Source organism: Hylobates moloch, unplaced genomic scaffold, assembly GCF_009828535.3.
Source record: "Hylobates moloch isolate HMO894 unplaced genomic scaffold, HMol_V3 SCAFFOLD_3, whole genome shotgun sequence".
In the NCBI taxonomy this organism is placed as follows: Eukaryota; Metazoa; Chordata; class Mammalia; order Primates; family Hylobatidae; genus Hylobates; species Hylobates moloch.
The window spans coordinates 37357000-37380569 of NW_026652278.1; the positions used below are offsets into that span (position 1 = coordinate 37357000).

A 23570-nucleotide genomic window follows, 5' to 3' on the forward strand; every position below is an offset into this window, starting at 1 on the left:
TCCCAAACAGCCAGAGTAGAAAACATCATAATTCACCAGGCATCAGGCAGAACACTGAGAAAAGTATTGCCTCAGTAGTGGGGAAGAATATTAACCCCGGATTAGACTACATTAGTGCTGCCTAACAAAGCTCCAAAGTAAGACGAGTCCTGCCTAACAAAGCTCAAAAGCAAGATGAGGACACATCAAACTGTTTCCAAGTAAATTAATCACATCCTGGAACAAAGTTAAAGAATATTAACAGGAATACAAAAATATCCAGGAAAAAAAATCACAATGTTCACAATGTCTAGAATCCAATATAAAATTACCAAACTTGCAAAGAGGGAGGAAAACGTGACCCATAATGAGGAGAATACTCAGTTAATAGAAACTGACTCAAAATTGACACAGATGATATCATTAGTAGACAAGGACATTGAAATAGTTACACTATATTCCATGTATTTAATAAGCTAGAGGAAAAATTGAATATGTTAAATAGAAGCATGGAAGATAGTTTTTAAAACCTAACTCATACATCTAAAGATGAAAACTATAATGTGTGAGATAAAATACTGGAGAGGATTAATGAAACTAGACATTGCAGAAGAAAAGATTAGTAAACTTGAAGATACAGCAATAAAAACTACCCCAAATAAAACACAGATTTAAAAGGCTGGGAAAAAAGTGAACAAAAGAGCATCGGTGATCCATGGCTTCTTACATATAGTTCCAATGTTTTTAACAGATAATCCGCTTCCTACTTGATCTGCTGTATCATACTGTGCTTGCCTCCAAGAGTTCTTCTGTCAGCCATCAGAGGGCGCTCTACTCCCAAAGTAGGAGGCACTGGCGAAGGCCGAGTTCTGGTAACTAGTCACAATAATTGAAAAAAAATTAGGCCTACAGCAAAAAAAAAAAAAACATGTCCAGAACTGATAAAAATTCTGGCTTACAGCAAAAAAAGAAAAAAAAAGGCATGGGCATTTGTGGAATCTCCAACAGGCCTTTTCAAACAAGGAAAGCAGCATTTAGAATCTGTGAGGTTCTCTGATGGGGAAACTCCTCTGGCATGGACCTCCTGGGGCTATTGTGTGCGGGGGACCTCCAGAGAACAGGGCTGGGGAGTTGCTCAGTGAAGGTGACAAGGCCACCTGCACATTTCCCAAATGTCAGCCACCTGCGTCCCTCTCTCCTCATTCTTGCCACACCCTCCATTCCACTGGTAATATTTCCGAAATGATTTCCCCGACCTTCAGTCGCTTTTCTTATATAAATAAGCCTACTCCAAAAAGGAAGCTTTATATCACTACCATCAATAAGGAACCATTTTCTTAACACCTTTCGAACACAAATAAACACCTTTCTAGAACATAAGCTTTATGCTTATAATCATACAGGCAGAGATTTTTGACAGTTTTGTTATCTTTTCTATGCCCTGTGCCTGGAAAAATGACTGACATGGTAAGCACTCAATAAATATTTATTGATCATGTCAGTATGAAAATATTCATCTACTTACCACCTGGAATAATCCTGAATATCATAACTGGGAAACACTGGGCAGCAGAAAAGACTAGAATACTTTGTGGATTTTGGGATTTGAGGCCAGTGGGGGTGGCTGCTGTCCACCCTCTTGTTGTCCCCAGCTTTTTTTAGCCGTCAACTCAAGATGTGACACACACACACACGCACAACCTGAGGCCCTTTCAGTGTGTTAGTTTCAGCCTGGACTGTCTTTGGGTTCCAGGATGGGCAAAAGTTTTCACCTGCCACTTCACACCCATTAAGACAGCTATTATTATAAAACAGATAATGCAGAAGATAACAAGTGTTGAGGATGTGGAGAAATTGGAACGCTTGAGCACTGTTGGTTAAGAATGTAATATGGTGCAGTTGTTATAGAAAACGGTACAGTGGTTCCACAAAGAGTTAAACATAGTAAGAATAACCATTGAATCTAGCGATTTTATTACTAGGTCCCTACCAAAAGGATTGAAAGCAGGGACTCAAACAGATACTTGTAGGCCAATGTTCGCTGCAGCATTAGTCACAATAGCCAAAAGGTATTGTATCTCCCAATATCCTCTTCCCAGAGGGACTGGAAGGAAGGGAAAAGGGTTGTCCTGGGCCTCCCAGCTCTTTAGCAGGCTGAAGACATGATGCAGCTGGAACAGATGACCTGTTAATTCCCTTCAAGGCAAAGGGTCTATGCCACCTGGAGGAGGCAGGAGGAAAGAACGGGTCTGGAGCCTGGGAGTTCCAAAATTTCCCTCAGCCAGGGCTCCCTCCCTTCCCTTGGGTGCCCTCAGATGAAGAAGCCAAGAGAGATTGACTTCCTGAGACAGACTGAGCCATAAGGTGTAGACAGAAGCTCCAAGATGGAAAAAAGAGGGAGATCTTTCTTTGGTGGTTTAGGACATTGTCTTTCCTTCAGCACGATGGCAGGGAGAATACATCCTTTATGTGGTCCTGTGCTGGGATGCTTAGGGAACCAGCTGTACAATGGCCAGGAAGGAGCAGGCACTGAGCCGAGCTGAGCCAGTCCAGAGGCAGCACTCCTCCTCCACAAGCTCCAGAAAGGACCCAAATCCCCTCTGGAATCTCTGCATCTTCTAATTAAACCTGTTTGTCCCCTTAAGACAAACTGTAAGCTCTTTATTCTTCCACTTGGTTACACTTGTGTTTTAAAATAGTTTATAATATTTGAGTGAAGAAAAACAGATTCCATCATCTTGTTTCCTCGTGTTTTTATTAGAGATAGACAGTATTTCAGCTACACTGTGAACAAAGTGGGCTTTGATGAGCTTCCCTGAATGAGCCACCAATGACAACATCGTTTCTCTTGAAAAATGCATTGTGAATTCTATGCAACAGTCATAAACACGGCCTATTAGAACCTTACCCATTACCAGTGGCGCCTTCCCATGTTTCCAAAGCTATATATTTCTAGTAGCAATCTGCATTTCAATAAGACCTAAATAACCCCAAACCCTCCTATGGCATCTTTTACTAATATGAAGCATAATTTATTTAACTTGAAAAGAATAGGAAAAAAATGTTGACAACACTTTCCTAGGCATTTCTTTCCCACGGTTCAATATAATCCAATCCCAGATGCGCAAAAATTTCTTCTTCACTTTCTGCTTTGAGGAATATCCTCTGAAAACATAACAAGAAATATGTGCATTCAGATATTTTTCATAAGCACCATGGTGTGGACACAGTGAAAGTGTTACTTATAAAACTGCCTTGTCAGAATGAATTACAGCCCAAACATAATTCCCTGCTTCTGAGTATAAAAAGTCATTTTAACTGACTTTCCAAAATATGGCACTAAATGAATTAAAGTAAAATCATAACAGCTTTAACATATTCAGCAAAGGCCATTTGGATATTTTTTCTACGGGCTGTAGTTCTGAACCACAGCTGTTTATTAAAACAACCTGATGGAGTTTAAAAAATAAACATTGAAGCTTGAGCCATATCCTAGCCCAGTGAAATCAGAAGCTCAGGAGAGGTCTTGTAATCAATCTATTTGAACACACTGGGTAATTCTAACATGCAGTCATAATTATGTAGTGCTGGTAATTACAGGATACTTGCATGTGTTGGGTTTTCCTCTAGCTTTCCATGCTTGCCTCTAACCCCAGCAGGATCCCACCCTGTGATCTCTTTAAGACCGAGCAGCTCTTCTCCTCCATCCCTTCTTGTACATAGCACAGTGCTAGGCACAGAGAAGGTACTTGCTTACATTGAACTATTTAGAATGTATTAATTTGTAAGTGTTCCTTCATTGTACTTTGTGAATCTGCCTTCACCCACACGCTTAGCATCCGAGGCTTTCCTGTCAGCATCCACAGCCCCCTCTTCTGTGAGCAGCACCTGGATTTTTCTATGGGAAACCACTCCTCTTGACTCTTAGTCCAGGAGGGTTAGGTGGAGCTGCTCCCAAGTCCAAGAAGAAGCACATGACCCAAGTCTGGCCAATCAGAGCCACAGTAATGGCTTCAGGGATAGGCACATGACCCAGGCCTGGCCAATGAGCATCAGGTAGGATTCTTGGGGGAACTATTAGGAAACAGGCTCTTCTCTGTTGAAGTAACTAGAAGAGTGGGACTTATGGGAAAACCTGCCTGAGAATAAAGGCAATACTGAGGGAAGCCTGCCTGAGCACCCATATTTGGCTGCCCCTGAACCCTTAGATATTGTAGTATATAACCCAAGTTCCCTTTTTTGTTTATGTCACTTTAGATTTGATTTCTGACATTTGTAACTGAGACAACTCTAACTGAATACACCTCATTTAGACTACAAGCTCCTAGAGGGAAAGGACCGTTACTTTTTTTTTTTTTTCTGGCACAGATTCTCACTCTGTTGCCCAGGCTGGAGTGCAGTGGTATGATCTGGGCTCACTGCAGCCTCCGCCTCCCGGGTTCAAGTGATTCTCTTGCCTCAGCCTCCCAAGTAGCTGGGATTACTGGTGAGAGCCGCCACACCTGGTTATTTTTTGTATTTTTAGTAGAGACGGGGTTTCACCATGTTGGCTGATCTTGAACTCCTGACCTCAAGTGATCCACCCACCTTGGCCTCCTAAAGTGCTGGGATTACAGACGTGAGCCACTGCGCCTGGCCAGTACCATTACTTCTAGTTATTTTGAGTTTTCTTCCCCCCGGAGCCTATTTTGGTGTCCTTGATCACTGTAAGAAGAGTAGCCCTTAGTACTGTGGATTTAACAGTTGGATATTTAACTCTTCATAACTTCTACAGGCATCTATCGTTTTGCTGAGGGATGAATTGGATCATGACCATGGTAAGACTAGCACGCCAAATGAGTGACATGGCTAGTGAATGAGACTAGCTGGATACTCATTTATGTCTCAGGGTAGCTCTGTTGCTCTCTTTCTTGCAGGAGACTGTTGTTAATGGCCTACATGGCCACTCAAAATGCCACTGCCCCCTGCATTTGAGGGGTACACAAGTAGTATTTGTGATTTCTGGGGATCTCTGGTTTACTTTGGAGTTACTCATTGCCAATACCAAGGATATACCAAACCCAGTTAATGTTCACTGCTGGACTTGTTCTGGAAGCCCAATTAGCTCATCATCTTTCAGCCAAAAGCTCTCAAAGTGCATTCTGGGCCGGGTGGAAACTATGAATCTGTGGAAATCTTTCCTGCTGCCCTCAACTACGATCAACTGGAAATAGAACACGCATAACAAAGGAAACCATACCTGGATACTAAAATCAGTTCATGAAAAGAGCTCGGGGGCCAGCCTTGGGGATGAGGATCAAAGTAGCCCATTTTAGGAAGAGAACTGTACCTTGGTCTTGTCATATAAAGCATGGTTATCCAGAATCATCTTCCGCTCATGTGTGGCATAGCGCCGGAGGTCTCTCTCAAACTGCTGGACAGGAGATAGTTAAAATAAATTATTAACACATCTAGAATGTCTTCAGTATTAGGTGGCTACATCCCTCTAGTGAAATATCTAACTCCACTAAACATTCTCAAAGTGATTTTCCTCCCCCAGGGCCAAGTTCTCTGGTGACAGAAGTCCGTGCTCCCATGAGCACACTAGAATGTAAGCTCTGTGAGAGCAGGAACCTGGTTTGTTCTGTCCACAACCATATTCCCTCAAATAGTGCCTCGCATGTAGAAGATGTATAGCAAATGTTTTATTGAACGAATAAATAAATAGCATGAGCATTGTACCAGAATAATGCCTGGTCCAGAGTGAATGCTGGATAAATACTAGTTTGGTGGGTTTTGAATGATTTGGAATATTATTATTGTAAAAGAGAATGGAGGAGTCAGGGAACCCATTCCAGCCTGGATTTTGTCCCTACCTGGCTGTGCATCTCCTGTCAAGTCATCCAGACTCCCTGAATCTTGGTTGAGTGAATGAAAGGATGGAGGAAGGACATGATTAAGACTCCCTCTGGCTTTAACATCCTTTCACACTGAGATGCCATGAAACTGATCGTCTAAGTCAACTGCTCCTGGATGACATCTCCCACAGTCAGGAATGGGCGCTGAGACTGAAGGGAGCAATACATGAAGCCTAAGACAGAGGACAGGAACACCTTGGGAAAGGAGGGCAATGAATTGTCATCAAGACTAGTTTTCCTGAGAGAAACACAATCTAGAAATTTTGTCCCCTTCATGTGGGATTAGGGAGCAAGCCTGGGATACTGGTGCCCTCTAGTGGTAAGGAACAATTTGCTATTTTAGGAAAGCTAACCCTGGATGGGTGAGGAGATGGACTTTGCAATCAGAAGTCCTTTATTTGTTTAAAGTCAGCCAGCTAAAAAGCAAAAGAGCTTAGTGCTCTGCCAGTGCCTTGCAGAATCAACAGCAACAATTTCTGAGAACTTGGAGAAAAGAGACTCGAATGTGCTGAAAACATGTCCATCTTAAAAATAAAATGGGCAAAGGTCAACCACTTCAGCCAGTGATGCTTAACTGGCATGACATTGCATAACCAAGGACTTCTTTCTGGAACTTTCCCCTTTCTCAGTCAACTATGTGTTCCCAAAGATTTATGTCTATCAGACAAGTTGCATTTATGATATATGTTTTCTTTTCTTCCCCCTTTTTTAAGAATGAAAGAAGCATTTAGTTGTCAGTCAACATTTGCGATTAGAGTAAGAAATCCCAGTGCTAAGATGCTGTGCTGAATTAGTTCCAGTCCAAAGCAAAGACACCTGACATTTAACCCAGGGCTGAGAACAATTAATTTGTGTTGTGTCATTCATCTGTATAAAAAACCCTCTACGAACTCATTACACTCAAAGCAACAACCAGCTACCTGGGAAAACAGGAGAAACAGGGTGAGGTGTTTAGTTGGGAGGGTGGAACACATGTGAATGGGACTCAAATCACAGGTGTCCTCTCCTGTGAGTGACAGGAGATGGGAGCTACTGCTTATCCAGTACTGGCCACGTGCTGGCTTGGTGCTGAGGCTTTGAGAACATCATGTCACCTAATGTCTCTGCAACCCAGGGAAGTAGCTAAGGTCATCGTCCTCATTTTCCTGATAGGAAAATTGAGTTTTACAGGATATAGGGAACTTGTCCAAGATCACCCAACAGTAAGAAGCAGAGCAGGAGCTTGCAACCAGGTCTGGGATGAACTCAACTTGTGCTCTTTCAGAAAAATTTTATAGCTTGATTTTATTTTTAATTAACATATAATAATTGTATGCATTTGTGGGTTATAATATGATATTTTGATACATATATATACATTGCAGAATGATAAAGTCAGACTAATTAACATGTCCATCACCTCAAACATCTACCATTTTTTTGTGGTAAGAACATTAAAAATCCTCTCTTTTAGCTACTTTGAAATATACATTTTTATTAACTATAGTCACCATACTGTGCAATAGAACAGAGTTTATTCCACCTGTCTGACTGGAACTTTGTACTTATTGACTCTTTTCCCTGTCCATTTTCTGCCCTCAACCCCCAGCCTCTGCTAACCACCATTCTACATTCTATTCTCTACTTCTACGAGTTTGACTGTTTTAGATTCTACATATACAGAAACGAGATCATACAGTATTTGTCTCTCTGTGCCTGACTTATTCCACTTAACATAATGTCCTCTAGGTTCAACCATGCTATCTCAAATGACAGAATGTCCTGTTTTTGAAAGGCTGTGTCATACTCTGCTGTGTATATACCACGTTTTAAAAATCCATTCATCTGTTGCGGATGCTTAGGTTGTTTTTATATAATATCTTGGCTATTGTGTATCATGCTGCAATGAACACGGGAGTGCAGACCTCTCTGACACACTGAGTTCATTTCCTTTGGATATATACCCAGAAGTAAGATTGCTGGATCATATGGTAGCCCTATTTTTAGTTTTTTGAGGAACTTCCATACTATTTTCCAAAATATGTAATTTACAACACCGCCGACAATATAAGAGGGTTCCCTTTTCTCCATAGCCTCACCAACACCTGTTGTCTTTCATGTTTTTGAAAATAGCCAATCTGACAGATGTGAGATGACATCTTATTGTGGTTTTAATTTGCATTTCTCTGATGATTAGAGATGTTAAGCAAGATGGCACTATCTGTTTGCCATTTATATGTCTTCTTTTGAGAAATATCTATTCAAGTCCTTTGCCCATTTTTAAATAGGGTTATTTGTTTTCTTGTTATTGAGTCTTTTGGTTTCCTTGTATGTGCTGGATTATGGCCCTTATCTGATGTATGATGTGCAGATATTTTTTCCCAATCTGTGAGTTGCCTCTCCACTTTATTAATTGTTTCCTATTTCAACCCCTTGCTGGTTTCTGTACTTCAGTGATTCTCCTACTTGAGCTGCATCAGAAACACCTAGAGGCCATTTCCAAACACAAATTTCTGGGCTGAAATCCCCAGAGATGCTGATATGATTCCATAGGTTTGGAGTGGGGTGAAGAATTTCCGTGTCTAACCTGTTCCTGGGTAAGGCTGCTGCTGCTGGTGTTGGGGACCACACACTGGGAATAACTGTTCTAAATTAATCTGTCATACTTTACCATGTGTGGACAGGACGCCTTGAGTTAAGAGTTTTCTGGTACTGGCCCCTCCCCTGTCACCCGGCCCCTGTTGCCATCATCTCTCCCCTGGGCCCAGGTAGACTCGACTTACGTCTTTCAGAAAGCTAACGTCATCCCATGGGTCCATGTAGCACTTACCCGGGAGCCAGTCCATCCCAACAGGGCGAAGGCACGACGCTCGTAGGGGCACAGTACTAAATCCACACGGATGGCCTTCCAGGTCTTTCCATCCTGCCAGCTGGACTGGTCACCGTCTACTCTTTGACGAGGCAATTTGAAAATCAGAAAGCACTTTTGAAAATGATCCAAAGCATCAACCTTCCTGCTAGGCAACCTGAGCTTTTCAAATGTTGACTCCACAAGGTCATAATATAGAAGTAATCCCTGGAAAGAAACAGAATGGTGTCAGGAAAAGGCCCTGATGAAGAGGATCTATGATTTAACACTGGATTCTTAATGAAATCTTCACAGATTTGAGCAGAACATGGATATGTGTTTGGGCTTGCATTAAAGGCCCACCTGCAAACACTAGGAGAAAACACTAAGAAAGTCGTTGCATTATCTTCCCTTTACGGAATAGGAATTTAGCGATGAGAGAGGCTGAGGCAAAGCCACTTAATGACAAAACTGCAAGAAAATCTCCCTCTCCACTTCTCCACCTCAGCTAGTGCTCTGGGCTCTCCTCAGTCCTTTAAAAACAAACCAACCATAAACAAAAAAGCCATGCTGCAGGAATCTGAGACCAGCCTGGGTGACATAATGAGACCTCATCTCTACATAAAATTTTAAAATTAGCCAGGGAAGATGGCATGTGTCTATAGTCCCAGCTACTCAGGAGGTTGAGGTGGAAGGATCCCTGGAGCCTGGGAGGTTGAGGCTTAAGTGAGCTATAATCACACCAGTGAGATTATAGCCTGGGAGACACTAGCCTGGGAGACAGAGCAAGACCCTGTTTCAAAAATAAATAAATAATAAAATTAAAAAAATCATATTGTTTCTGGGGGGGCAGCTTTGAGTTAGTGTCTGCTATAGTTTGGATGTTTGTCCCCCTAAACCTCTTGTAGAAATTTGATCCCCAATGTTGGAGGTTGGGCCTAATGGGAGGTCTTTCGGTCATAGGGGAAGATCTCTCATGAATGACTTGATGCCGTCCTCATCCTCACGGTAATGAGTGAGTTCTCACTTTGTTAGCTCCCATGAAAGCTGGGGGTTGCAAAGAGCCTGGCCCCTCCCCACTCTGTCTTGCTTTCTCTCTCACCCTGTGAGCTCTGCACCTGCCAGCTCTTCCTTGCCTTCTGCCTTAAGTGTAAGCCCCCTGAGGCCACACCAGAAGCAGATGCTTGGTGTCATGCTTCTTACACAGCCTGCAGAACCATGGGCCAAGGAAACGTCTTTTCTTTATAAATTACCCAGCCTCAGGTGTTCCTTTATAGCAATGTAAATGGACAAAGGCAGTGTCCCTTTATATTATACTGATGACCAGGTTTAACAAGTTGAAAGCATTGTGGCTGGAGGCTGAGTCTAACTTTGGGGCAGGATGACTTGCTATTTCTAGGTAGCACTTGGGAGGCTCTTTCTCATGAGAGTGTTACTCCACCTGCCTTGGAGAAAGTGGGATAAAGTTAACGACACATGTTTCACCTAAAGTTGCCTATCCAGAAAGTGGACAAGTGATTCTAAGACGTGCCCAATCAGGTTGCCGTTCTTGGTGGGAGTTCCTGATGGCACAGGGCAGATGTGGGGACGGCAGAGAGAAACATGCTAGCAACCACTAAATCTGGCAACAAAAACAGCAAGTAACCCTCAAATAATGTCATCAAGCTACTGGGATGTGTGATTTGTTACCATGTACTCTTTAGGTTAGATGTTTAAAAGCTCTATCATCAGAAGCATTTGGAAGGTTTGCTAAAGCGCAGTTTGCAGGGCTCTGTCCCCAGAGTGATGCAGGAGGGGCAGGGAGGGCATTTCTGACAGGTTCCCAGGCAATGCTGGTGTTCCCGGGCCAGGGACCACACTTTGAGCATCATTGGTAAATTGATTATTGTTAGGAATCATGCTTTGCCTTTCTTCTACAAACCTGCACAAGACATTATTTCAATTAAAAAAGATAATTTTTATTTTGTTGACCTCAATAGAGGGAATTCTTCACCCTTCACCGCCTTGAAGAAAAAACACCATTTGAAGGGGGAAGCACTAATGTTAGGAAGAACCTCTGGAGGAGGTGGTAGATGTTGCCGTAGTTAACCTCTAATCACCAGCTCAGGAAAACACAATTCCACTTTTTAAGGAAACTTGCTAAAACTAGTACAGAATAGCAGCTTTTTGTGTAAATTTCAATTATGTAAATTTGAAAAAGGAGATATAAAAAATATGAACAAGTCTCACATGAAAGCCAAATTTGTAATAACACACCTTCCCTTAAAAAAAAAAAGCCCACAAAGCTGGATTCCTAACAGTAAACTGTGCTTGTGCTATTGCCACATGGTGGAGTCACTTGGTGGCTAAGAGAGAAATGGGCCATTCTTTATTGGGTTTTGTCTTGAATTTTGCAAGGTGTTTGAGAATGCATCCTTGAACGAAATGCTCCTGTCTGCATATTCAGAAGATTGTCTGCAACAGGCCACAGTTGTCAAACATGCACATAACCCCTGCTGCCACCTCTAGATCTCCAGCCCTGGCTATCTACAGGGCAGCCCTCTGGGCTCTGGCTTCCCCATCAATACCCACTGGTTGACTGAATATTTACATCAGCATGTTCTTTTATTTTTCCTACTGGACACTGAGGAACTCCTGACTAGGAGGAGGCATTTCCCTGCCTCTCCGTCCCTCCCATCCTCCCCAGGGTATAGAGCGGCCAGTTCTCAGGAAGAGAGCTGTGGGGCAGGAGGGAGATGCACTCAGCTTCAACTCCCACAGGAAGGCTCCATCCGAATTTAGTCTCAGGCGCCTTCTGAGGAGGGTTGCAAGGCTGAGTGTGAGGCTCTCTAGCCAGGATCCCTTCCCTGCCCTTCGCTTCTAATTCCCTCCAACTCCTTCTGGGAAGACTCAATGCCCAGTATTCAAACTCATGTCAGTTTCTCAAAGTGAATATACTCTTTACCCTCTAATGTCTGTCAATACATTCCACCTCCCAGCAGTTCCATGAACTGGAGAGGTGGCCACATGGAACAGTTAGGGTTCTATACCCAAGGTCTCACCCACTGGGCGGGAACCAAGACCAGAGCCATTTAACCTCCTCTCTTTGGGTTGAAACACTGGTGCTATTGAGAACTCAGGCTAATGGAGTCTTTGGGGATGGCAGCCCTCCCCGTAAGATCAATATTTCCAAGATTTTTGCTTCCCTGTCTCCCACCCCTGACCAAGGGGTTTCCTACAAAGATCACATTCAGACTTATCTGATGGGTGACTTGACCAGATACCATTGGTTATTCACTATGCTCCGCAGGTGTTTTGAAACATTGGATGCACATGTTATGCATGTTGTGACAGAATGTGCATGTGTGTACCTGCATAGACTTTATAATCTGGAAAGCACAGCTTTTGGTAAGCATGGCAGGGCATGGGAGTGAGGCAGAGGGGGAAATTAAATAAGAAGAACTCATCTGCCGATTTCACAACCGAGGTTTTGTGGGCAGGCCTGGAGCTGCAGGGATCTAGTCAGGGCTGAGACAGCAAATTGCAAACAGCTTCTCTCTGCTGTCAATGTTTGTCAGTGAGTGAAGGGGAAGGGTAAGCCCCTGCACATTCCTGAGTCTCTCTGCCTGGCACAGTGCCAGGCTTTCAGGCCGAGTTCAATAAACAATTGTGCATAAAAGATCATGATAACAGTCAGCACCATTTGTTAGGCTTTTACCATTCATCAGATACTGCACCAAGTGCTTTATCTAATTCTTTCATTTAATCTGCTCCTTTAATGAATGAAAGAAGCTTGTTACCTCTGTTTTACAGATAAGGAAAGTGAAACTTGGAAAGATTAAGTAACCCATCCCAACTCATATAGCTAGTGAATGGTGGGGCCATGCTTTTAAAATCCCAAATCTAAAACCCACGTGCTTACATTGACATCAGCCTCTGCTGCAGCACCTGCATGTAAAATGCCCATCCCTGCTTGGGGACCAGCAGTAAGCATGACTTCGTTGAAACTAAGGAAAGACCAATGGAAAGAGGACTCTCTGCTGCTATCTCTACCCCATTCCAGTCTTTAATAGTGTCGGCCTGGGGAGGGGAGGGTGCCTATAAGCCAAGGTCAGATAGGTCCATTTTTGCAGGGCCTCCACATAAGGAGCCAGACAGCCCACTTTCCACCAGGCCTCAGCTAGCAGGGTCCACAAGCCATGCTCCCTTGTCTATCAGTGAGAATCTTTCATTGATAAGAAAGATTATAAATGAAATCTTGAGCAGACCGGTGGGCCACTTCTCTGACCCTTCCTTGTGCTGCCATCCCCTGGCTTTGTCTATTATGTTCACTCCTAGGGCCACAGGCTACCTTGTGTTCATTCTCCTGAGAGGGACAGAGTGGGTTGGGGATGGCTTCAGAGATGAATTTGGATCTGGTTCTAAAGTTGAGTCTTCACTTCCAGTGCCCCTGGCCCTAGGTTTGTGTTTCTAGCTTTTATTTTCACTTTACCTGAGGTTTTCCTTTTCTGGGATATCAGTAAGCTTGGTCCACACCCAATAGATGCAAACTACTCAGGAAGGATGAAGCTGTGAGGAGAAACACCAGCCCACCCAGACCTATCTACAGGTCCCAAGGGTAGGACCCTCTGGTCTCTCCAGGAAGTGAGGCTCTCACTAGAGTTGGACAGGAGTCAGGGCCTGTATGTGGCTCTGGCTGCAGGTTTAGCTTAGCTTACTTTGGTTTCCTACACCAGGCAATAGGCCTGTCACAAGTCTGATCTCTGCAATGTATGGGGGCTTCTGAGCCATGACCTCTGCAGGGCTCAGCTTGCCCTCATTAGTTTCCTTCATTCCATCTCAGCACAAAGTCAAGATGGTAATTGACCAGCATAGAATTCGAGGCACTATCAACACCTTTTAGACTGATTTTATCCCAGTCTTTGCAGTCCTGCCCCCTCACCCAAGCTTGCAGCTTTCCGGCTCACATTTCCCAGGTCTTCATAGTGCATACTTTTCACTTTGTTTGGGTACTTTAATGCCTCTGCATGTCAAACACAAATGCATAGCCACCCTTGGCCCTGTTGGCAATAGGATAAGTATAAATAAACAAGAATACAGGACATATTCATAACATGTACTCTGGGACCCAGAACAGGAAAGTCTTATTGTAGGTCATATGGCTTTGTATAAGCTGCTGCAATTGATTAGATGGTCATTACACAATTATAAGGCAAGTAATGTGCAAAATTCAAGTGTTAACATAATGTTTGAGTGTGCATGTATTTTTCATCTTTCTTCTTCTCACCTTTTTTTCCCATAAGTTCATCACTTTTTGCAAAAGTTGCTCTTCGTCTTCTGTTGCTCCTGGGCTGGTAATTAAAAAATCTACATCATGCCCCATCTTCTTACCCCTAATTTTCAAAAGCAGTATAAAATGGAAATCAATTAGATTTTAGTCTTCATTTTTAAAAAATCACCTTCGTTTCTATGCCTTATGCTTAAGATTTGCAACATAGAAGGATCTTGACCTTTTTTTAAGAAACAAAATATCCTTGGTTACACATCTCTATTCCTTACAAAATAAATTTATGACACAGAAAAAGTCATATATAGCATGTATGTGATTATGTATATCTGGGCAAAAAATAACAAAAAATTATTTATTCTACACACTCACACAAACCTACATGCACCCACACATACACACATGGAGACAAGCATGACAACAAGCAAACCAAGAATTGTATTCACATAATACAAGGTAGTATTCTTGGAATTATGACATGGAGTAAAGGCGGTATCTTAGATTTAATCTTCTCTTACTTTCTTCCTTGCCCCAAACCTATTTTGTTAGAATGGCCAACAGCCACCAGGTAAGAGGGCTGGAGAAAGAGGTGGAGGAGGCTGTTGGAGGAAAGAAATCCCTTTCTGAAATGTAGGTCAGAACACACACACATCCCTGTGAAGTGTTCACTCATTCATGAACTCATTCAGTCAGTCATTTATTGACTCAAGATTTCTTTGTGCTAGGCATCATGCACTAGTCTTGCTGAGAACTAAGCTCTACAAACTTAGTGGAGAAACCATACACAGGAACAAATCACTGTAACTCTGTGGATCAAGGGCTTTGCAGGTATTCAGGGAGCATGGAAGAGGGGGCACTAATTCAGCATGGAGAAGGAGGGAGTCAAGGAAGGCTTTCTGGAGGAGGTGCCATCTAAACTGAGTCTTAAAGAATGAGGGGAAGTCAGCCAAGCGAAAGTTTGAGGAACGCAGTCAAAGCAGAAAAGTCTGGGTAAGCAAAGCAACAAGGCAAGAAACAGCTCTGAATGTGCAGGGGATGACAAGCCATTTGGGGTTGCCGAAATGAAATGTGAGGGGCAGGAGATAAAGCTGCAGAAAGAAGCTGGCACCAGATCACAAAAAGCCTTTTGTGCCATTTCAGATGCCTGTCCGAGTCAGGGAGCCACTGAAGTATTAGGGCAGAGGAGGCAAAGCCACCCAAGTTATTTACCTCCGGAACCCTCCGGTCATAGTGACGAAAGCATCCGGAAGAAATGCCCAGACAGCCTCTTTAACCAGCACACTGACGGCCTCTGCTTCTGCCCTGGTCACACAGCTGACAAGGTCTTCATAATACAGAAATCCTGAGAGGCCATATGACAGGTCAATGGAGAGAGTGATGCGTGTGTGAAACAACCAGCCCTCAGTAGAAGGGGATTCTGTCCCCACAATAGAGCTAACATGACTACAGGCATCAACACCAAACTCCATTCCCATAGAGACAGAATAATCCATGTGGTTCTCCTGGTTGTGAATTTTTCAGGGTAACAATGGTTCTTTGTTTTCTAACCCAGAGGCTTACAATTTCCTAAGAAGGAGACAATATATCACATCCCTCTGGAATCCAAACTGTTCAGATCTGACGTCCTACTGAAGAACCAGCGTTCTTGATCAATAAGCTGTGTCCTACTATTTTTCAAAAGGTAACGCATAAAGATTTGGGATGAGGAAGTTTAGAGTTGGAAGGTGATGGATCCATTAAAAAATTAAAGTCAAGAATAGGAGCGCGGTAGATGTGTGTCTGAAGCAAGGCAGGAAATATCTTAGGTGGTTTAGCTTGTTGCTTCTTTGCCTGACCAGCATGAATTAATGAAAGTTCAGAGTTGTTATGATGAAAAGCTAACTTGGTGGTTCCCACAGAGTGGTGTGGAGGGAGATTTGGAGGGAAAGAGCAAAGGAGAAGGGAGGCTTATCTCCAAGGATTGGGGTGAAGTATTGGCGAGGAGATGAGCCCGGTGACTAGATCCATAGAGCCTGAGGGACATCAAATCAAGCGTCAGCATCACTGCTTTCCTATCTAGGGTCTCCAAGAGGGGGCCATTCAAACTCTGCTTGACTCTAATAATGGGGAACTCTGATACCTCCAGAGGAGCCTGTTTCCTAATTGTAAACTCCGTTGTGCCAGTTCTTTCTTTTGAAAAGCCCAAGTACACTTCTTTGCGATCTCACCTACCACTGGCCCTCTGAAATGACAAGAGTAAAGCTATTGGTCCTTGTTTCTCACCCTGGGATTGTGGAAGGGAGGCAGCAGGGTTGCATTTGGCTTGCACACCCTGCCAAATTTCCCATGTTATCTCTAATGGGAATAGTCACAGAAACATGCTGGCAAGACCAAGAGAAAACGGTATTCATATGAATACACCTATAAACTGTGTCCAATACCAAACCACACCACTTGTGGAACACTACTTTCTTTATTTCAATATGATACTTATTTTTTATTTTTATTAAAAAGCCACATTTCTAAAAATTATTGCAACATGGCCATTTTTGTGAGCATGAGGAGTTTGATCTAAGAAGCAATGCTCTATTAGGCTCTAATACAGAAACTGTCATCATGACTAATATTCAAAGTACAACTCACTGGGTAACCACAAACGCCTGTGCTTATGCAGTGATATGCATGATCCAAAAGTCAGGATTCACAACTATTTCTTTTTTTTTTTTTTTGAGACAGAGTCTCGCTCTGTCGCCCAGGCTGGAGTGCAGTGGCGCAATCTCGGCTCACTGCAAGCTCCGCCTCCCGGGTTCACGCCATTCTCCTGCCTCAGCCTCTCCGAGTAGCTGGGACTACAGGCGCCCGCCACCATGCCCGGCTAATTTTTTGTATTTTTAGTAGAGACGGGATTTCACCGTGGTCTCGATCTCCTGACCTCGTGATCCACCTGCCTCGGCCTCCCAAAGTGCTGGGATTACAAGCGTGAGCCACCGCACCCGGCCTCACAACTATTTCTTTAAGAAGATATGCAACTATCAGGAATGAACATGTAAGACTATGATGATTTGTTGACATCCATGAAGGTAATTTAATTGGCTCTCCTTTTTGGTATGGCAGGGCGACTAACTTATTACAGGAAACTTGTCACACAGTATAAGGTTAAATATATGCTGCTATAGTTCATAAATTGACTTTTCAAGGCAAACGTGGCATGTGCATGCTCAAGCCTCAGAGAACTGCAATCATGTGCAAATATAAGTAAAACCGAATCAGGTTATCCATCTGACTCATGAATTGTCCTTTCAGTATGTTCAATTAGCTTACCCTTCACAGTATTCTAAGCTATTCCCATTATAGTGGCAATTCCATTCATTGTAGTGCTGCTCCAAGGGGTGCCTATAACTACTTGTGGGGTTATAAGTATAATGGGAGGGCATCCCTTGATTTCTGCATAGAACTGGTAGCATTAAACAGTTCGATGGAAATCACCGATTGACTAAATGAATAAAGCTGCTTCATTCAAAGGGTTGGAAAAGCTCAACAGGAAGAGCAAAAATCCAGTTTACAAAGCTAGGGAATTGGAAGCCCTTAGATCCTGAGAGCACCAGACGTCATTTGATAAGGGTTTCATCCAAATGAAACACTATATTGCCTCCCAATTTCTCTGTAAGCATTGAGTCTTTACTCATCATTCCAAACCATTTACTTGCTACTTATGTTTAATACTTATTTAAATTTCTTTTGAATGGCATCTTGAGAACTGGTGTAAATCATGCTTATTAAACGTGTGCTTTCTGGGTCCTGGAATATAAATACTGGATCTTTTTTTCTTAGACTCTTTTATTTCCTATGTGGCATTGTATTATTAGCAATCTTTCAAAGATTAGCAACTTTACAAAAAATGAGTAGGGACTGTGGCTGTGATTCACTTTTGAATCACAACTGTATTGTATTTTTATTGCTTGTTAAAAGTAAACATTTTTTTAAACACACAATTGTTTTCACACTGTATTGCCATTCCTTCATTTTTAAAAAACTTACTGGGAGCCTCATAAATGGAAGTGACCAGGCTACCTTCAACCTCTGAGAGGCCGTGCCAGGCTTTCAGGTGGGTGACGACAGCACTCGTGTCCCACCACGGTCTTCTCTTAGGCTAAAGAGTCCTGGTTGGGTATATCAACCCTGTGCCTAGATTTCCACCATTTCCCTTCTATTTTCCTGGTGTTTTACAGTTTCTAGAGCATCTTCACATTTGTGCCAGGCAACAACTCTAGTTTGTTCAAGTATTCTTTAGCAGCCAACCCTTCTGTCTTTGACTCTTCACCCACAACTCTTACCCAGGGAGACAGCCAGAACCCAATGTCCAGAAAAGTCAGTAAGGACCAGATCAGCAGCACAACCTGGCTTGACATTTGGGTGAAGAACCACCAACAGCCACCGTGGAGGGCGCCTTTGCTCAGTGCCAGACACAGTGCTGAGGCATTGCCTGCATTATCTGATTGACCTCTCAGCTAAGTATCAATGTTATCTCCCTTTCATAGATTAGGAAACTAAGGTTCAAAGATTTTAACCAACTTGCTCAAGATCACACAGCTGAAACTGCTGGAGCTAAGATTTAGATCCAAGCATCAACGGACCTCAAAGAAGTGTCCCAGCTCTCCCAGATTGGAGTTGCAGTGTAACTGACTTAGAGCTCCACCACGACCTGACCAGCCCATAGCAATAATGACTTTTAGGAGAGACAATTTACCTGCTTTCTGCATTTGTGTAAATTTCAGGCTTTTGTCCGACCTTACTTTACTCAGAGTTCTGAAACCCATCCTGAACCACTTCTCAGAAGTCTTCAACCCCACTCCAAATACAGAAGTAAAGAGCTAAAATGGGGAGAAAGGCATGCCATCAGTCTCTAAGATAATCATTATGACATCCGAGTCATGACGCTTTCTAGGTCTCAGGCAAGGAAGAAAAAGTATAAGCAAATCTTTGACCTAGTTTCTCCTGAATATGACGAGCAGGTGTGTGATGGTTATTTTTAAGGGCATTTTTTATTTCAGGTGAGTCCTTTCTTGACATGTGGCATTGCAAAATGAAACCCAGAAGTAACAAGCAGGTTCTGGCACCTGTGCAGGGCTTAGGTATAGTCAAATTGACGGCCTGCCTGTACTGTCCATGAGTGATACGCTATCTCTATAGGGCTCTCCCCTTTGCTGGGTCTCTTACAGACACTCATGCTCTTCATAGGTACCCTCACATTTTGAAAAGAGATGCTCATGTAGGTTATATAGTTTCTCCACCATCACACAGGTGGGAAGTGGCACAGCCCAAACTTAAACCCCGGTCTATTTACACTCTAAGCCTGTGCTCCTGCGCATGGCCATATTTTAGGCCTGTACATCACTTTTGCTTTGAAGGAACTGGTGGAAGTCCCTTCCACCTGCAAGTCTAAGGTAGGGAAAATTGGGAGGTAATAAACCCTGCTTCCAAGTAAATGGAGATGCAGTAAGGAGATTTTCAGACACAAATCTGCTCTTTAAGAGCAGTTCCGTCCTGTCCCCACCAACCCCCATGGTCCTCATGTCCCATGATGTTTGTACCCATGAGTGACAGACTCTTGGAGGGTAAGGCAATTTGTACATCACGACAGCATGGCAATAATCTGGGCACGTGAATTTATTTAGGCATTTTCTTCCTAGACCAAAGCTATGGACGGAATTCCCCCTCCCAACCCAATTTGTATGTTGAAGTCCTAATCCCCAGTATGACGGCATTTAAGACAGGGCTTTTGAGGTCATGAGAGTGGGGCTCTCATGACGGCATTAGTGTCTTTTTGTTTGTTTTGTTTTTGAGACAGTCTCACTCTATCACCCAGGCTGGAGTACAGTGGTGTGATCTCAGCTCACTGCAACCTGTGCCTCCCAGACTCAAGCGATTCCCATGTCTCAATCTCCCAAGTAGCTGGAATTACAGGCATGCCCCACCACACCTAATTTTTATATTTTTGTAAAAAGATGGGGTTTCACCATGTTGGCCAAGCTGGTCGAATTCCTGGCTTCAAGTGCACCCGCCTTTGCCTCCCAAAGTGCTTGGATTACAGGCATGAGCTATGGTGCCCGGCCCAGGATTAGTGTCTTTATGACACCAGAAAGATTCCTTGTTCTCTCTGTCTCTCTCTCACCACGTGAGCAGGGGAGCATGTGAGGACACAGCAAGAAGACAGAAAGAGAACCCTCACCAGAAACTGACCCTGCTGACATCTTGATCCAGAACTTTTAGCCTCCAGAATGGTGAGAAAATAAATTTCTGTTGTTTAAGCCACCCCATCTCTGTATTTTGTTATCACAGCCCAAGCTGACTAATACAACCAGCCAGAATAAGTAATAAGATTAACTGAAAAACCATTTTCAATAAATATATGTAAAATCACTTACTTTGAAGGATTGATATCGTTCATCATTTAACACAGCTTTAACTTCAGAACTTTCTCCGTCTTCAATAATCTCCTAATGGACAGTTGAAAAATATTTTAAATTAGTGATGTTGGACAATTACTGTCTAAGACTCTCAAATTCATGGACCTAGTAGTTTGGTTTCTCATGAAGTGTGCATGCATCACATGCAGGGGTATTTCCCTAATTGATCTGGAAAAAACAAGACATTTCCCTAAAATCTTGAAAATGCTAGCTCATCATATATCCAAGGACCCCTTTACGATCCTTGGGAACAAAGATACAAATGGTTAGGATCCAGATCTACAGAATCCCAAACCAAAATATTCACTGAAAAATGTATGTCCAAATATTAGTGATAATTTTCTCTTCAGTGAATATGACCTTACTGAAATAAGAAGACTTTTCCATTGAGAAGGTTAATTTTGGACCCACAAAAAAGCCAATCTACATTCAAGCTCTTGTGATGTCTAGCTCAGAGCCCCCTTCCTCTGAGTAGAGTTGGGATAATTGTCCTTGAATAATATACCTTGCACTTGACTATACAGAAACTTACTACCAGATGACCAACTTGCTTTCCTGGGGAATCCCTAAACACCGTTCATTAAATAAGCACAACCTCTGGCGCTCTCCCTGGAGAGCTGTAGAACCACCTCCACTTCATGTCAAACGCACCACTGCTCTAAGGTGGCGCCCCCAGGTGGAACTGACGGAAATCAGACCATTTCCCTGCTGTCAAAATTTAGGCCACTTGAAACTTTCACTATGATTAATAACAATATGGGAGAGTTCCCTTTCTACTAGCTGGTTCCGTGTAGCTCCAGCTGTGATAATATTAGGGTATGGATTATAAATGACATGCCTTTATCTATTTATATGTTACAGTAGGTAGCTAGTCAGGGATGAGTGGGGCAGGAGAGGGCTCCCCCCTCCAAACCAGGAATGTCAGGCAACTATCAGGTGATGGTCCAGCAGTTATCACAGTATCTCTCTAAAATGGTAATTAGTTGCAGCCAGTGCTAGAGAGAGGCAATTCCCTGATGGTCTGGCAGTTGTCACCCTATAAAATGATTAGTCACAGCAAGTGCCAGGGAGAGGCAATTTCCCAATAGATAAAAACACTTGAAATTGGTAATCAGCAGCTTCCATTAAAATCTCAGGAATTGGGCGAGTGGGCATGAGCATGCACATTAAGAAACAAAATGGCAGAGTATGACTTTCCGGAGCATTCCACGGGAAAAGGGAAGAATGCCTCAGGTGAGCATGCATACAACTCCAGTAGACACACTGGGCATGCTCCCCTCCCAAGCACAAGGCGGGCACTGTGCATGCGGGTGGCTCACCCTAAGGGAAGAATCATGGGAAAAGTGACGCAGGACCCCGGAAGTATGCCAGCGTATAAAACCCCAAGTCAAAAGGTCAAACGCTGCACTTGTCCTCCAAGTTGCCCACTTGGGTCTCTTCCAAGTGTGCTTTCGTTTCTTTCCTGCTCTAAAGCTTTTTAATAAACTTCCACTCCTGCTCTGAAACTTGCCTCAGTCTCTTTTTCTGCCTTATGCCCCTCAGTCGAATTCTTTCTTCTGCGGAAGCAATAATTGGGGTTGCTGCAGACCCGAACGGATTCACTATCAGTAACTCTGACACCTGCCACCACTAACGTATTTTGGTGCCACGTGACTAGGATATTCACAACCCCTAACATATATATATATATGTGTGTGTGTGTGTGTATATATATATAAATAAACACAGAGAGAGAGAGAGAGAGACAGAGGAGAGAGAGAGGAATATGTATAAAGGAAAATTTGTGATGTACACCACATCTACATAGTTGACAGGAAAATCCGTTAGCTACATCTCTCTCTCCCCCATCCCCACCTACCCATTGGGAAGTGGGACAAATCCCATTTCACACTTACCTCTATGATACCCTTCTCCTTGGACCCCAGGCAGGGAATTCCTTCTGTGTCCTTCATACTGATGATTGTGAATGGCAGAGATTTCAATACAGAAGCTGCTCTCATAAATGCCACACAGGAGTCTTCATTTTCTCTAAACTCACAATTTTCAGCCAATATATCAAAGGCATCCTGAAGGATAAAACCAGATAAGCGAGAGATCTGCTTCCAAGCCCCTGAGCCAGTGGTCACTCACAAACGCCTCTTGCCCTCCTTTAAATATTGGAATACCACTTGCATGTTTCCATCTAGGTCAGGAGGGGGTCTCCCATACCCTTGTATTCCTCTCTGGTGGCATGGAGTAGAGTTGAATTGAAAAGACAGGTACCAGAGTGCATTATACGGAAACTTGGAGTACACTGCTATTAAACATTCACAGATGATTTAACTAAAAAATGCTTTGGTGCTCACAGCATCTTGCTAGTCATGACTCAGCATAATCCCTCCTTCTGTAGTATCTTCCCACTAGCCTGTGGCTGGAATTCTGCCTTGATCACTGAGTATCCCCATAAAACACAGCACTTAACACAGGCTTGTTGAATGAATGAGTGTAGTCCTAGGTCACACAGACCCAGAGCCAAGATTATTTAAGGTAGGGCATGTTTGTATTTCTAGCAGGTGAGGAAGCAGCTGTAGCTGCGTGATCTCATGCTCGGCATATCCAGTAGCTACAATTTCCTGGTCTTTCCAACACAGACATGGAGCTGGAAGTCTAGAAATGAGAAGCTCTGTATTGATCTACTACTACATGTTTCATCCAGCTAACCACTTACTCTAGGCTAGCAGACAAGCACTTGTGGGTTTTAGGGCCATTCAAAACACAATCACCAATATGAGGGCTGAGTGGAGCTTTAGATATGATCCTTCCAATTTCTTTTTGAATAAATGAGGAAACAGACTCAGAGAGAGAAATTGACTTGCCCAAACTAGTGAATATCAGAAAGGCTAGGTTTGTTCAATTTTTTGGTTTCTCCGCAAAGGCTGTTGATGCATTGTTACCATTTCTATGTAATTTGCTCTTGCTATGTTTTGGACTAATTCCAGTACTTGGTTTTTCAGAATATTTGCCTTTGACAAGTGTTGTGCCCATTAATGACAACTCTCTGTAAATAGTAATCCGCTGTCTCTAAAGAATATAACTTAAATGTATTTGTCCATTTCCAGGAAGGAAGGAGACCCATTCTCGATAGAAAGAAGAAGGATAGAAGGATCAGAGATCAG

General features: G+C 43.1%; 1 protein-coding gene across 2 annotated transcripts in view; it reads right to left on the bottom strand.

The window, feature by feature from the left end:
* Window positions 1-2717: 2717 nt before the first annotated feature.
* The window catches only part of DNTT (DNA nucleotidylexotransferase), a 36251-nt gene continuing 15398 nt past the window's right edge, over window positions 2718-23570 (bottom strand). The window contains exons 4-11 of one of the 2 annotated variants that reach the window (XM_032135603.2): window positions 22311-22481; window positions 20374-20445; window positions 18696-18819; window positions 15179-15311; window positions 13970-14075; window positions 8686-8931; window positions 5309-5389; window positions 2718-3144 (exon numbers count right to left, since the gene is read on the bottom strand). In XM_032135603.2, coding sequence (XP_031991494.1) covers window positions 3058-3144; window positions 5309-5389; window positions 8686-8931; window positions 13970-14075; window positions 15179-15311; window positions 18696-18819; window positions 20374-20445; window positions 22311-22481 — 1020 coding nt within the window. In that variant the 3' untranslated portion in view covers window positions 2718-3057. Of the gene's footprint in view, window positions 3145-5308; window positions 5393-8685; window positions 8932-13969; window positions 14076-15178; window positions 15312-18695; window positions 18820-20373; window positions 20446-22310; window positions 22482-23570 lie in introns of both variants that reach the window. The other variant, XM_032135596.2, reaches the window with a different exon arrangement.